We start from the raw sequence: 16,097 nt of genomic DNA on the forward strand, positions 1-16,097 counted from the left end.
TACTTTATTTTTCTTCTTGCTATATCAAATGGTATTTTTTCTCTGATTTCTTCTTCTATTTCATTGCTGGTGTACAAAAATGCCTTTGATTTCTGAATGTTGACTTTGTATCCTGCTGTTTTGCCAAATTCACTTGTTAGGTTGAGGAGTTTTTTGGTAGAGTCTATAGGGTTCTCTATGTACACTATGATGTCATCTGCAAACAATGATGTCTTTACTTCCTCCTTTCCTATTTGGATGCCTTTTATCTCTTTCTTGTTTGACCTCTGTGGCTAGGACTTCCAATACGATGTTGAAAAGAAGCAGTGAGAGCGGACATCCTTGTCGTGTTCCCGATCTTAGTGGGAAAGCTTTCAGTTTTTGCCCGTTGAGTATGATATTGGCTGTAGGTTTTTCATATATGGCCTTTATTACGTTGAGGAATGCCCCATTTATTCCCATTTTGCTGAGTGTTTTGATCATAAATGGGTGTTGTACTTCATCGAATGTTTTTTCTGCATCTATCGAGATGATCATGTGGTTTTTGTCTTTTCTTTTATTTATGTGATGTATTACGTTTATTGACTGGTGTATATTGAACCATTGCTGCATCCCTGGGATGAATCCCACTGGATCGTGGTGGATAATCCTTTTAATGTATTGCTGGATGCGGTTTGCCAATATTTTGTTGAGGATTTTAGCATCTGTGTTCATCAGCGAAATTCGCCTGTAGTTTTCTTTCTTTGTAGGGTCTCTATCTGGTGTTGGGATCAGGGTGATGCTGGCCTCATAGAAAGAGTCTGGGAGTCTTCCCTCCTCTTGGATTTTTTGGAATAGTCTGAGAAGGACAGGGGTTAGCTCTTCCTTAAATGTTTTGTAAAATTCTCCTGTGAAACCGTCCGGCCCTGGGCTTCTGTGTGCCGGGAGCTTCTTGATGACTGCTTCAATTTCCCCAGCTGTTTTCGGTCTGTTCAAGCTTTCTGTTTCTTCCTCCTTCAGTGTTGGAAGATTATACTTTTTTAGGAATTTGTCCATTTCATCAAGATTTTCAAATTTCTTGGCATATAATTGTTCATAATAGTTTCTGATGATCATTTGTATTTCTCTGGTATCAGTTGTTACTTCTCCTCTTTCGTTTCTGATATTAATTTGGGTCCTCTCCCTTTTTTTCTTGATGAGTCTGCTTAAAGGCTTGTCAATTTTATTTATCTTTTCAGAGAACCAGCTTCTGGATTGGTTGACTCTCTGAATTGTTCTTTTTGTCTCTGTGTCATTCAGTTCTGCTCTCATCTTGACTGTTTCCTTCCTTCTACTTGCTCTAGGATTTATTTGTTGTTGTTTCTCCAGTTCTTGAAGTTGTAGTGTTAGGTCTTTTATTTGAAATGTTTCTATATTTTTTAGGTAAGCCTGTATTGCTATGAACTTCCCTCTCAGGACTGCCTTTGCTGTGTCCCATAGGTTTTGGACTGTTGTGTGTTCATTTTCACTTATTTCCGGAAATTTTTTGATTTCTTCTCTTATCTCCTTATTGACCCATTCATTGTTTAATAGTCTACTGTTCAGTCTCCATGAGTTTGCAAGTCTTTGAAGTTTCTCTTTGAGGTTGATTTCCAGTTTCAATCCCTTGTGGTCCAAGAAAAAGTTTGGTATTATTTCAATTTTCCTGAATTTGTTGAGGCTTGCTTTGTGTCCTATCATGTGGTCTATCTTTGAAAAACTGCCATGAGCATTTGAAAAGAATGTGTATTTTTCCTCTTTGGGATGTAAGGTTCTATATATGTCAGTTAAGTCTCTTTGATTCAGTGTGTCATTCAGCGCCACAATATGTTTATTAATGTTTTGTTTGGAAGACTGTCCATTTTTGACAGTGAGGTGTTGAAATCCCCTACTATCAGTGTGTTGCTGTCTATATCCTTTTTGAAGTCGTCCAACGATTTCCTTATAAACTTGGGGGCTCCTATCTTGGGAGCATGTAAGTTTACAATGTTGATGTCTTCTTGATAGGCTCTTCCTTTAAGTATGATAAAGTGCCCCTCTGGGTCTCTCTTTATGACCTTTGTTTTGAAATCTATTTTGTCTGGTACACGTATGGCAACCCCGGCCTTTTTCTCATGCCCATTTGCTTGGAATATTTTTTTCCATCCCTTTACTTTCGATCTGTGTAGGTCTCTTGCTCTGAGGTGGGTCTCTTGTAGGCAGCATATGTGTGGGTCATATTTTCTTATCCATTCAGCTACCCTGTGTCTTTTGATTGGGGCATTTAGTCCATTCACATTGAGAGATATTACTGATAGAAACTTACGCATCTTTTCTCTTTGTACCTGTGTTCCTCTCTCTCTCATTCTTTTCCTTCATCTGCTTAAACCAGTCCCCTTAGCATATCTTAGAGTGCAGTTTGGGAGAGATGTATTCTTTTAGTCTTCTCTTGTCTGGGAAACTCCATGTTTCTCCTTCTATTTTAATTGAGAGCCTAGCTGGGTAGAGCAGCCTTGGCTGTAGGTCCTTGCTTTTCATGGCTTGGAATATTTGTTGCCATTCCCTTCTGGCTTGTAGTGTTTCTGTTGAGAAGTCAGCTCCTAGGCGTATCGGGACCCCCTTGTATGTTACTTTCTTCTTCTCCTCCCTTGCTGCCTTGAGGATTCTCTCTTTGTCTTTGATAGCTGCCATTTTAATGATGATGTGTCTTGGAGTGGACCTCCTTGGGTCCCTCTTGAGTGGGGTCCTCTGTGCCTCCTGGATCCATGAGAGCCTTTCTCTCCTCAAAGTAGGGAAATTTTCCATCATTACTTTTTCGAGGAGGTTCTCTATCCCTTGCTCCTCTTCTTCTCCTTCTGGTATCCCTATTATACGGATATTATTGCGTTTCAGGTTGTCCTGCATTTCCCTAAATGCCTCTTCATTCTTTTTGAGCTGTTTTTCCATTTCTTGTTCTTTCTGGGAGCTTCTTTCTACCTTGTCCTCCATCTCACTGATTCGATCCTCGGCTTCATCCAGCCTGCTTTGGATTCCTTCTACCGTGTTCTTCAATTCAGAAATGGTATTCTTCATATCCTCTTGTGTCTTCTTGATAGTTTCTATGTCCTTTTCCAGGTTGATATAGTTTGTTGTAAGATCCTGATAGTTTCTTTGTAGTTTTTCATAGTTCTCTTTGAGCTGGCTGAGCTCATTGAGCTTCCTTAGAACCATTGTTTTGAATTCCATATCTGAATAGTTCCCTTGCCTCTATTTCATTTGGCTGTCTCTGTGGGGAGTCCCCTTTTCCACTCATTTGGAGGGAACTTCTTTTTCTTCCCATTTTTGTGAGAGTCTGTTAAGTATTTTTGTCCTTTTCTTTCTGGGCCTGCCTCTGATGATGTCACTTGTTGAGCCTATATGACCTTGGGTTGTTTGTTTGAGCCTTCCAGGAGTCTAATGTCTGTGTCTGACTCCTGCTTGGAGCAGCTCTGTGATCCCTTCGGTCAGGGCTGGGCTATTTTTTGGGATCTCTCTGCACTCTCACGCGGGCTCCTTGAGCGTGCTCCCAGCGCGGCAGGATCCCCCGCCTGCCTGGGCTCACATGTGCTTGCCCCAGACCAGTGGGTTATTCACGACCTCGCGTAGTCATCTGGCCTGCCTGGCCGGCGAGCTCCGTGGCACTGGTCCGTTTAAGGTGTTCTATTGTGTATTTTCCCCGCTTTTAGCTCTTTGAGTACGTTGCTTGCCCTCGCCAAATGGGGAGTACTGAAATGGGAGGAAGTCAGCTTCAGGACTCTCCGGTTAATCCTGTCTCTAGTCTCTCCTCCAGGGACTCTGGGCAACTCTACTAATTTTGTGGGCCGCTCCGCAATCGCCGGCGGGCGGATAAATTTACGCCTGCCCTTGCCGCTCTGTGCACTCCCTTGCAGACCGTATCGCTGCCAACATGTGGGAGGCCTTGCCCACCGGTGCAAGCATTCACCAGGCCGCACGCTCGCCAACCCTCGCCGGTCACTCGGCGCAAGTGTGCGCACCTGCACTGGGTGTTTTGGGGGTGTCTATGTGTGCTCTTCGGCTTTTGGCTCTTTGGGGGTGTGGCCTTTTCCCGCGCAATGGAGACTAGGGCAAGGAGAAGTAGTCAGGACTCCCCGCTTCCTTCTCCCGTTCTTTCCCCAACGCCTCAGTTTCTAGTCTCTCCTCAGGGGTCTCTGGGCAGTTCTGTGACCATTTCGGCCAAGGATCCACCGCCTGTGCGGACTGCGTTTCAATTGCAGGCAGTCTGGTTCATGCGCACCCCGCTTCTGCCTCTTTGGAGCCGCGCCTTTCCAGCCCACAGTGGAGACTATAGAACGGGGAGGGAGCCGGGACTCCCCGGTTCCTCCTCCCGTTCTTTTCCCAACGCCTCCATCTCCAGTCTCTCCTCAAGGCTCTCCCAGCCAGTCTGCACTCAGCCCCCCAGCTCACATGCGTACTAGCTGGGTGTGGAGCACACAAAAGGCAGGTTAATTGATTCCCTTATGCCTGAGGGAGATGGTAGGCTGCAGAGTGGGAGGCGTGCCATTACTGGGGCTCCACCAGCCCCCATCACAAAGTTTTCCTCACCAGTCTTTCCGCAGGCACCAGCCCACCCTGCTGCCGCCTCTCCCCAGACATCAAGGAGGGTGGCTGCCACTGCAACTTTTGCGTTTGCCCTTTAAATGTCTCTTTGCATCCCCAGCCACCTGTCTCTGGCAGAGAGTGCCCCTAAGCTTTTGGGGTTGCGTTTTGTCTGTATTTTCTTGGCTTTAGCTGCTGTAGTTTAGGGGTTCCTGTTTATGATTCAGACCCCGTTGTTCTCGGGGGAAGCTAACTGGCCGTTTCAATGTCCCTCTGGTGCCAGTGCCCATGGGCACCCAGCCCACCCTTTCGAGCCTCCACCGCACTTCTCACCCGTTGGGTTGTGCGAGAGTAGAATCCACTGTCCATGGCACTAAGGCTCCTCTCCCACTATCGCTCCACTGGTTTCCAGGTGATTACTCCATTATTTAGTTGCAATTCCAGTTTGGTTTTGGGAGGAGGTCAGCGTGACTCCCATTCACTCCTCCGCCATCTTCTCTCTCTCTGTATATTTTATGTTTAGCTCTTTAATCTGCCTGGAATTAATACATGTAAATGATGTGATTCAGTAACAAAAATAAATAATTCTGGATAGATACTAGAGATAACCTTTAGTTAAATCACTTCTTAAAAGTAAAGAAGTGTAGTTCCTTTTGTATGTTCATATTTGTGAAGCAGCTATATATTGTGAAGTTCATTAGTAGGGAAAGTTGCTGCCTATTAGCATTCTCTTTACTTAAATGGGCCATTAACTTTTCTATTCAATAAAGAAATTATTAGAAGCGTAGATTTGTTTCCCAATTTTTTCAATATGTGACAAACCAAGCAGATAGATGCCTGATAGCAGTCAGTCCTGGTAGGTATTCTAGTTCTTAGTTCTGACAGATATTTTAAAAACCAGATCATTACTATAGTAATGAAAATATAGAGAAGACAGAAGAAGAGGAGATAGGAAATGAAAGCGGAAAAACAAGGAAATCACTGAGAAGAAAATATAAAAGGAAAAACAAAAATCAGAGAAGTTAACCTTTTAATCTCAGGCCTATAAATAATAGTGATAGTGTGGTTTTGTTTATTTGGGTTTTTTTTTCCATATTTCAGGGATGAGATGGACTTCTGCTCTCTGCCTGGGTGCCACCATTTGTGTTGTCTCTTGTAATAGACTGTCAGATGTACACTGTTAAATGAGCTTGTGATTTCTTGCATTCGTATTTATATTTCTTCATTATTTTTTCTTTAGGCAATTGAGAATTTTGAACCAGCAACTTAGAGAACAAGGAAAAACTAAAAAGGCATCTGGTTCTCAGGAATGCAACCTTGAATGTAGGTAAAAGAAGTTTAAGAACTGATGTTAAACTCTTTTTGGTTTTGGAAATATTGATAATGAATTGAGCTTTCTTAATTCTTTGTCTTAGGTGGACTTCCATTTTAATAAAAAATTTTAAAAATGGGAATAATACTTATTAAAATTTAAAATAGTGCAGAAACAAAAATAAAAAATCTATGACATCACTTTCCAATAGTATATCCCTATTTCTTTTTATTTTTTTTATTTTCTTTTTTTTTTAAATTAATTTATTTACTTTTTTAAATACATTTGTCTCTGCCTTCCCCCCACCTCTTTCCCTTGCCCCCTCCCACCTTCCCTCCCTCAGCTCTTCCCCTTTGGTTTTGTCCGTGAGTCCTTGCTATATGTTCCTTGACTTTCCCCTTCCCTTCCCTTTCCCTGCCCGCCCCCTTCCCTCTTGTCTCTGTTGATTTCTTTTCCTTTCAGTGTTGCTGGTCATATTTTCCTTGCTTCTTTGCATTGTTGGTTAGGTTCCGCTTATAGGTGAGATCATATGGTATTTGTCTTTCACCCCCTGGCTTATTTCGCTTAGCATGATGCTCTCCAGTTCCATCCATGCTGTCGCAAAGTTTAGTACTTCTTTTTTTCTTTCTGCTGCATAGTATTCCATTGTGTATATGTACCATAATTTTTTTGATCCAGTCATCTACTGATGGGCATTTAGGTTGCTTCCAACACTTGGCTATTGTAAATTGTGCTGCTATGAACATTGGGGTGCATAGGTTCTTTTGTATTGGCGTTTTGGTGTTCTCAGGGTATAGTCCCAGCAGGGGAATCGCTGGATCAAAAGGCAGTTCCATTTTCAGCTTTCTGAGGAAATTCCACACTGCTTTCCATAGTGGCTGCACCAGTCTGCATTCCCACCAACAGTGGACTAGAGTTCCCTTTTCTCCACAGCCTCGCCAGCACCTGTTGTTTGTGGATCTGTTTATGATGGCCATTCTGACCGGTGTGAGGTGATACCTCATGGTGGTTTTGATCTGTATTTCCTTTCATATATCCTCTGTTAATATATAATTAATTTATTTCACAAATAGTTACTGAGTACCTAAGATGTAATAGGCAATATTTGAACTATGTGAGTACTTTTCTTTTTTAGAAATCAGACTTGTACAGTATATACTCTTCTGCAGCTTGCATTATTCACTTAACATGTTGTGGCATTTTTCTCTGGCAAAACACATAAAAATGTTTCTTTCTGTTTTAAGAACTACTTGAATGTTCTGCTTATGTGGTTATATCATAATGTATTTAAGGTCCTATGTGGTTATATCATAATGTATTTAAGGTTCTCTGCTGATAAATATTGAGATACTTTCCCCATTTTCCCAATGCAAACAGTGCTACAATGAAAATCTTGTGCATATGTGCACATGTGTGAGCATTTTTACAGATTATAGCAGTAGAACTGAAGAATCATTGGATATACAGTTGCAGTTTTGACAGGTATTGCCATATTGTTCTTATGGATCATAGAGCTTGAAATGAAAGAAGGAAAAACTAATAGTACCAAAGGAAAAGATGAGAACTTATTATTATTACTATTATTATTTTGTATTTTGTAAACTTTTCCTAAGCCTGACAAAAATCAGATGCCTCATAGGAAAGATTGATAAAATATACCCCAGAAAATTTGTTTTTTATTTTTTGCACAGCAAAATTATAAATATTTTCAAAATGTGTCAACAAGGTAGGGAACATTTTTTTTTTGGATTACATGATATGACAAAGGCTTAATTTTCTTAATATTTGGAATAAGAAAAATATGAGCACCCAACAGAATACATCTCTCATAAAAGTGTTCAACTTCACCTGTGTAATTTTGGAAAAGATTGTTTTGATCCTACTCGAATAAATGATGAGTGTACGGAGGATGAGAGGGAGATAGGCCAAGATGGAAGGTGAGGAGATCAGTGGTTCCCATTCTAACTAGTTTATCTCTTTTTATTCTTTATGCATTTATGTATTGTTTCCTTGAGAGCATTTATTGCTACTTATAATGAATTACCTGCTTGTTACCAACTCCATGAGAACATGGACCACTTCTCTGTTGTTTACCATTGTATGCTCAGATTTTGCTACAGTGCCTCACACAAAGTAGGCCTTCACTCAAGGCTGTGTTTTTTAAGTGAATGATGTCATATAATTTTATAGCCATTAAAAGAAATGTAATAGCTCTATGCCAATATATAAAATCTTATGGGAGAAAAAAAGGCAAGGCTAGAAACAATGGGTATACTGTAGTATGATTTATTTTATTCATTTATTTTATATAAAAGTATTTTCCAGAAAGATAACCAAAATTAATAATGAGATTGCCTCTAGGGGGAAAGTGGAGGTAGGGTGGGAGTGAGACTCTTCATTTGAGAATCATTGGTATTGAGACTTCCAGCCAAGATGCAGGCATAGATAGAGAACTTTGCGTCCTTACACAGCTGAAAGAAGGACAACAAATTTAAAAACAAAAAACAACCAGAACTGCCAGAAAATCAAACTGTATGGAAGTCGGACAACCATGGAGTTAAAGAAGAAACATTCATCCAGACTGGTAGGAGGGGGCAGAGATGAGCAGCCAGGGCAGAGAGGACAGGCGGCTGGTGGACCAGGGGTTCCTACATTTGCGTGCAGATAAACTGGGAGGAGAAACTGGAGAGTGAGACAGACCATCAACCCAGGGTTCCAGTGTGGGAAAAGACTCAAAACCTCTGGCTGTAAAAACCTGTGGGGGTTGCTGCGGCGGGAGAAACTCCCATCCTCATAGGAGAGTCCATTGGAGAGACCCCCGCTGGTTCTAGAATGTACACAAACTGACCTACCCAGGAATCAGTACCAGAAAGGGCCAATTTGCCTCTGGGTAGCGATAGAAGTGACTGGAAGCTAGCGGAGAGCCAATCAAGCGGGGTTGTTCCCTCTTTGACCCCTCCCCTACATATAGCACCACAACGCAGAGACATGGGTTGCTGCGCCCTGGCGAATACCTAAGGCTCCACCCCTTAAAACGTAACAGGAGCACCAAGACAAAGAAGTATGGCCTAAATGAAAGAACAGATCAAAACTCCAGAAAAAATACAACTAAGCAATGAAGAGATAGCCAACCTGTCAAATGCAGAGTTCAAAACACTGGCAATCAGGATGCTCACTGCATTGGTTGATTATGGTTGCAAAATAGAGGAAAAAGTGAAGGCTATGCCAAGTGAAGTAAAGAAAAATATACGGGGAGCCAACACTAAAGGGAAGGTAACTGGGATGCAAATAAACGATTTGGAGCGGAAGAAAGAAATAAACATTCAGCAGGCACAGAGTGAAGAAACAAGAATTCAAAAAAAAATGAGGAGAGGCTTAGAAACCTCTGGGACAACTTTAAACTTTCCAACATCTGAATCAGGGGTGCCAGAAAGGAGAAGAGGGAGAGCAAGAAATTGAAAATTTCTTTGAAAAAATAATGGAGAAATTCCCCAATCCGGCAAAGAAATAGACTTCCAGGAAGTCCAGGAAGCTCAGAGAGTCTCAAGGAAGTTGGACCCAAGGAAGCAGACGCCAAGGCACCTCATAATTAAGTTACCCAACATTAAAGATAAGGAGAGAATCTTAAAAGCAGCAAGAGAAAAGGAGACAGTTATCTACCAAGGAGTGCCCATAAGACTATCAGCCGGTTTCTCAAAAGAAACCTTGCAGGCAAGAAGGGGCTGGCAAGAAGCATTCAAAGTCATTAAAGGCAAGGACCTACACCCAAGATGACTCTATCCAGCAAAGCTATCACTTAGAATGGAAGAGCAGATGAAGTGCTTCCCAGATAAGGTCAAGTTGAAGGAGTTCTTCATGACCAAGCCCTTATTATATGAAATGTTACAGGGACTTATCTAAGAAAAAGAAGATCACAACTATGAACAGTAAAATAACAACAAACTCACAACTACCAACAACTGAAACTAAGAAAAACAAAACAAACTAAGCAAACAGCTAGAACAGGAACAGAATCACAGAAATGGAGATCACATGGGGGGTTATCAGCAGGGAGGGGGAGGTGGATGGGGGAGAATGTTGGAAAAGGTATAGGATATAAGAATTATGAATGATAGATACAAAATAGATAGAGGGAGGTTAAGAACAGTATAGGAAATGGAGAAGCCAGAGAACTAATATGTACGACCCATGGACATCAACTAAGGGTGAGGGGATGCTGGTGGGAGAAGGGGCGCAGGGTGGAGGGGGATGAAAGGGAGAAAACAATGGAAAAATTGTAATAGCATAATCAATAAAATATACTTAAAAAGAGAATCATTGGTATTACATGGTGTTTGAATTTTTTAAAATTTGTGCGTGTATTACTCTTTCATTAAAGCAGGTTAAAATATTTTTTAATGCCTAAAGTATCAATTGGATAAGAAAGGCATGACTTTGCCCAACAATTTTTAAAAATACATTTAGTATTAACATAGAACTGCTCAAGTGTATATTTGTTAAGCAAAATCAATAAATTCTAAGCCTTTTTAAAAACAGCTCTTTTCTAGGTTTGTACTTTTTTAAATTGGGGAAACAATTACTTGCTCTGTTTTGTCTTACAGTATTTTCCCTACAATCATTGAATAAGTCACTACAGAATCAATTACAGGAGTCACTAAAGAGCCAGGAATTATTGCAGAGTAAAAATGAAGAGCTTTTAAAAGTGATTGAAAATCAGAAAGATGAAAACAAAAAATTTGCTGATATATTTAAAGAGAAAGATCAAATTATACTTGAAAATAAACAGCAATTTGACATTGAAACAACTAGAATTAAAATTGGTACGTATTTGAACTGTAGTTAATGGTCACATTTTTTAAAAGGAATAAGGAAACTGGAACATGTTTGTCATTTCAGAACTGGAGGAAGCCTTAGTCAATGTGAAGAGCTGCCGGTTCAAGTTAGAAGCTGCTGAAAAGGAAAATCAGATATTGGGAATAACATTACGTCAGCGTGATGCAGAGGTGACTCGACTGAGAGGCTTAACCAGGTAATTTTGAACATTTGAATACTGTATTCCTGTTAATAGTTGTACCTATATACTTCAAAGTAATTTTAGACCTGCTCTCTTCCCTTATTTTTGTTAGTGGTTTTGCTAATTTCTAATGTATTTTTTATTCTGTTCCAATTTAAGTTAGTTTAGAAATTTTGAACCTGATAAATGCTTTTTTAAATCATATGATGCCAGGAAAAGAGCTCTGATGAGGAGCTGAAGACTTATTTAGCAAAAAGGTTAAGACCTTTCTGGCTCTAAAGCTAGAGAGACCTGACTGGAATCCTAGCTCTACCATCTTTTAGCTATATGATTTTGAGATTATATTAATCTCTCTAAACTTCAGCTGTAAAGTGGAGATATGAATAGGATTGATAAGGGGACAAAGTAACAGGAGAAGCCCTTACCACAGGTAAGCCCTCATGCCATATGATCTTGGGTAAGTCATTGAGCCTCTTTGAACCTCATTCATCAGTAAAATGAAAGAGTTGGCAGCTACCCTTAAGATCCCTATGTTCTTGAACAAGTCTACTCAAATAAAATCAACTCACTCAATTTTCATAGGATATATACTTACAAAGTTTCGTTTTCTCTTTAAACATTTGCTAAGAATTGGATTTTCATTTTAGGCCTGAATATCTTCAGATCTGACCATGCCTTTGAATGATCCTGGAAGTTCATAGTTCCAAATATAAAGCAGTCTTGAATATCAAACAATCTCCTTTGTATTTCAAATGAGAGGATTCATTTTGAATTATAAACTTTAAAGAAAATAAATGAAATAGTAATATATATGTAATATATAATTCATTAATTTAGATTTGTAAACATTTGAAATTACTTTATATAAGCTATGTTAGCATAGAAATACTGCTTTTGGTCCACATTTATATTACAAAGAATAATTTCATTCAAACTTTATTAACAGTGGGAAAAGCAGAAGACACTGCTTATTTCCACATTAGTGCTATAATTAATTAGGCCTTAGTGTTTCTAAAATGTTGACTTATAACACTCTCATTCAAAGTACAGTGATTGAGAGAATTTCCTTTCTCAAAAAAGTCTTTATAAGGTTTCCAAAAAAAGACATCTATTCTGAAAATACTTTTTGAGTGAAAATTCTGTTGCTATCAAGTATTTATGGTAAAAGAAGCCAGTTACAAAAGGCAACATATTGAATGAGTCCACTTGTATGAAATGTCCAGAGCAGGGAAATTCATGGAAATAGAAAGTAGATTAGTGGTTGCCCGGGGATGAGGAAGGAGGGGAATAATAGGGAGCAACTGCTAATGGGTATAGGATTCCTTTCTAAGATGATGAAAATGTTCTGAAATTAGAAGTGATGGTTGTACAACTCTATGAAATACTAAAAACCACTAAGTTGTATGCTTTTAAAAGGTATATTATATATAGTATATAAATTATATCTCACTAAACTTAGAAAAAAGTATATATGGTATATGGTCAATTTGGGAAAGCAAAACAGGACAGCAAGTCAACATAGTCAGGGTCCATTTGTGGTCATCAGGTATCACTGGAAGCATCTCCGCCCTTCTTAGGTGCTTCATTCTCAGCCCCAAGCAGAAAATGAAGCATAGGATCTAGTCCCTGGGAGTTTACTTTTCTTCTCACAATTTTTTCTTCATACCACAAAATCCGTTGTCTTTATGGGCATAAAATCAGAAGCTGATTTTTTTTAAAAAGTCCTCTCTCTTCCATATTTATTGTTTTGTCTCCATGTATGGAAGTAAGGTTTTAATATCTGCATTTTCTTAGATGGGGAAAACTGGGACCATGCAACTTAAATATTAATAGGAATTTAGTAAGGAGCTGGGACTAGAACTCACATCTTTTAATTCCTAGCCATTATTTCTTTTAGTCTTGTATGTCATGGCCTTAGATAAAATAGTTTATCCCTCGTAAACAACCCCATGCCTAAATCTTAGCTTTTTTTTTTTTAACCTGGGAGATGGAGGAATAAATGGATGGATTTATTTGCTTATTCATTTATTCAACATTTACTGTATATTCTGTTCTAAATATAAATGTGTGAAGCACACACAAAAATATTTAATTACTTTAGTTACTAAATATCCATATCACCAAGCAATAAACATATTCTAGTGCTTTGTAGGGAGACAACATCTTTCTTAAAGGATAAACTGGACTAAAAACTATTTAACATGGGTGGTGCATTTGTGAAGAAAATGAACAAAAGTGTAAGAACAGTTTCAGAGTAAATGATAGTATAATTATTCCAGAAATTAGCATAAATGGAAGCCCGAAGAAATGAAGGAACTTACCTGACTTTCATAGCTAGTTGGTGCCTAAGCTAGGACCTGAGCCAAGATTTTGGATTCCCTCTTCAGCCTTTCTTACTGCTTTGAAGACAGATTGTCTCTGAGAGAAGATGACTCATTATTGAGAGGTTTATCTGCCTTTGTAAAAGATACATTTGTACCTGCATATTCTTTTAAAATATGCAGTCTGCCTTTCCCAGTGTCTGTTAGGAATGAAGAAAGATTCACTTGCAACTAGAGCCATTTCTCAACATTTACCCTAACACAGAAACATAGAAACTGAAAAGCTCATTAATTATTGTATATTATCTGCTCTTATAATTATTGTATATTATCTGTTCTTAGAAAAGAGTATCTAAACTATTAGGTATTAGATGTTTTGTTTTCCTTAAGACTCTCAAGAATTTTCCTGTCAGTTTTTTTCCATTCTTGTCAAGGACCCTTTATTTTTATTGGGCCGTGAATCCTGCCTCCTGAATGCTAGCTTATGCATTAGGTTAACTTTAAATGATTATGGAGTCATTTGTGGTCTGGTTTAGCACAATGTCTTATAAGGGTTAGTACTACTACATTTTCTGAAGATTGAGGGACAGCTTCAAAATGCAAGTACATGTACCAATTGATGCCAATGTTTATTTTGTCCTTTAAATTAAAAAGCAAAACAAAACCAAAAAATCTGTCTTTGAGCTTAATTGTATCTAAGTTTATCCATGTTGGTTATTTATATAATAATATGTTTGGTGACACCCTATATAATTCAATTAATTAGGAACATTGCCAGTACTATATTGAGGCTACTATGACCACCTTCATTTTACTTTGACATTAAAAGGTAAATTAGCAACATCCTATAGTAAAGATGAATAAATCTTCGCATTCATCAACCTCATTCCTCTTCCCTATAGTAATATACCTCAGTCAGATAGGTGTATGTGTTCTGTATATTTTTCAAAAATCTCTTAGTAAAGAGATTTCACAAAATTTCTGAAGGCCTTTCTCACACTATGAGGGAGCGATAATGGAACTAGTAGATAATAAGTTCTAAACAATCTCCTCCTATACATCTCTCTTCCCTTCTCCAACCTTCAGTAATTTTGAAATATATCATTATCGTTTTTTTAGATTTTACTATAACACGTATTATAAAACTATTAAACTGGGGAATATTAATATATTTTCAGTAAATAAATCATAAGTCTTCTAATAGCTAATAGTTATTTAAATTAGCATATTTTTATAACTAGCCAATGAAGAACCTTGCATGTCTTATGAAATGTGCCAGTTACCTAAGCATTGAAAATCAGTGTGTTCAGCTGTCCCCCATGGAATACAAACACGACCATATTCACTTTGTAGCTATTTAGGTGTTTTAAAATTTTGACATATTCTCATTTCTTTAATTTCAGAAATTTTTCTCTTAATTTCAGAGACAGTGATGAGTCACGTTTTGTTTATACATCAGAAGCTTAATGCTTGACATTAATTTCCACAGTCCAAGCTGTTATTAATGTCATTGTCTCTTCCTTCCTTTCTTGATCTCTGATTTTGTCCCACAGCAAAGATAACATTTTTATTTAAGTCTGGAAAGAAACCTCACCATAATTATGTATTCCTTTTCCAAAAATAAATAAAAATAAAAATTTCAGTATGCTGTTCTGATTAAATTAATTAGTGGGTCATTATTCTTTTTAGCATCCCTTTAAAGATATGTTCCTACAGCATTTTTTTTCTTTTAATAATAGAACACTAGCTTCCAGGAGCCATTGCCATTTGAAAAGCAATCAGAACTCAAAATAGAGCATGTTTAAGGTGACACTGTAAGCCAAGTTGGAAAAAAATATTGCCCATTCTGTTTCCAGAGATACAATCATTGCTAACTGTTTAGTATAGAGATTTCCCTGTAATGTTTTATTTAGGTGCGTGTGACCGTTTCTACAAAAATCGTATTATATGCGTGCTACTTATAGCCTGTTCTTTCTAATTTAACTTCATGAACATTTCTTTATCAATATTCATTGTTGTAAAGAATGAATGTCTGTGACGCAGTTATCCCGTAATTTACCTAAATCAGTCCACTGTATTTGAAGATAAAGATGTTAAGCCCATCTATCTTTTATTATAAATTATGTCTTTGTAAATATATCTTTGGGTACAGCCTCTTGTATATAGTTCTATCAGTAGATTAATTCCCGTAAATGCAAATTGACAGGTCAAAATGTGTGGAATATCCAAATCCGATGTATTGCCAGTGTGTTCTCCAGAAAAGTTATACCAGTGTACACTGGTAGTACCTGCCTTTCCAACTTTCTATGACAAAGGGTTTTTTAAAAATTTTACTATGATAATTTGATAAAAAAACACATTTAAAACATTTTAATTTCTCTGAGTAAAAGTTGAACTTTTTAAAAATTGATTTGAGAGAAACATTGATATGTTCCTTATTTATGCATTCATGCCCTGATCCAGGATTGAACCTACAACTTGGGTGTACTGGGATGATGCTCTTAACCAACTGAGCTACCCAGCCAGGGGCAAAAGTTCAACTTTTTACACATCCTTATTGGCTAGTTGTAATCAGTTAAAATTACCTGTTGATGTCCTTTTTATCTTTTTTTTTTAATATCAGCGTGTGTGTTTTTAAAGTATACTTTATCGATTATGCTGTTACAGTTGTCCCAGTTTTTTTTCCTCCCCCCCCCCCACTGCCTGATTACCCCCTTTCCCTTCAGCACTACTCCCTCTTAGTTCATGTCTGTGGGTCATGCATGTAAGTTCTTTGGTTTCTCCCTTTCCTATACTATTCTTAACATCCTCCTGTCTATTTCGTTCCTGCCAATTATGCTTTTTGATCCCTGCATCATTTCTTTTTTGCTCTCCCTTTCCCCTCCCAGCTGATAACCCTCCAAATGATCCCCTCACCTTT

General features: G+C 38.3%; 1 protein-coding gene across 1 annotated transcript in view; it reads left to right on the forward strand.

Moving 5' to 3' along the window:
* CCDC14 (coiled-coil domain containing 14) overlaps nucleotides 1–16,097 on the forward strand; it is a 53,096-nt gene that overhangs the window by 33,048 nt on the left and 3,951 nt on the right. Inside the window, exons 10-12 of the mRNA XM_054575199.1 lie at nucleotides 5,771–5,853; nucleotides 10,444–10,662; nucleotides 10,739–10,871. Coding sequence (XP_054431174.1) covers nucleotides 5,771–5,853; nucleotides 10,444–10,662; nucleotides 10,739–10,871 — 435 coding nt within the window. The remainder of the gene's footprint in view (nucleotides 1–5,770; nucleotides 5,854–10,443; nucleotides 10,663–10,738; nucleotides 10,872–16,097) is intronic.

This window comes from Pteronotus mesoamericanus, unplaced genomic scaffold, assembly GCF_021234165.1.
Source record: "Pteronotus mesoamericanus isolate MK-2021 breed Mesoamerican mustached bat unplaced genomic scaffold, CSHL_Meso_final contig_27, whole genome shotgun sequence".
NCBI lineage: Eukaryota > Metazoa > Chordata > Mammalia > Chiroptera > Mormoopidae > Pteronotus > Pteronotus mesoamericanus.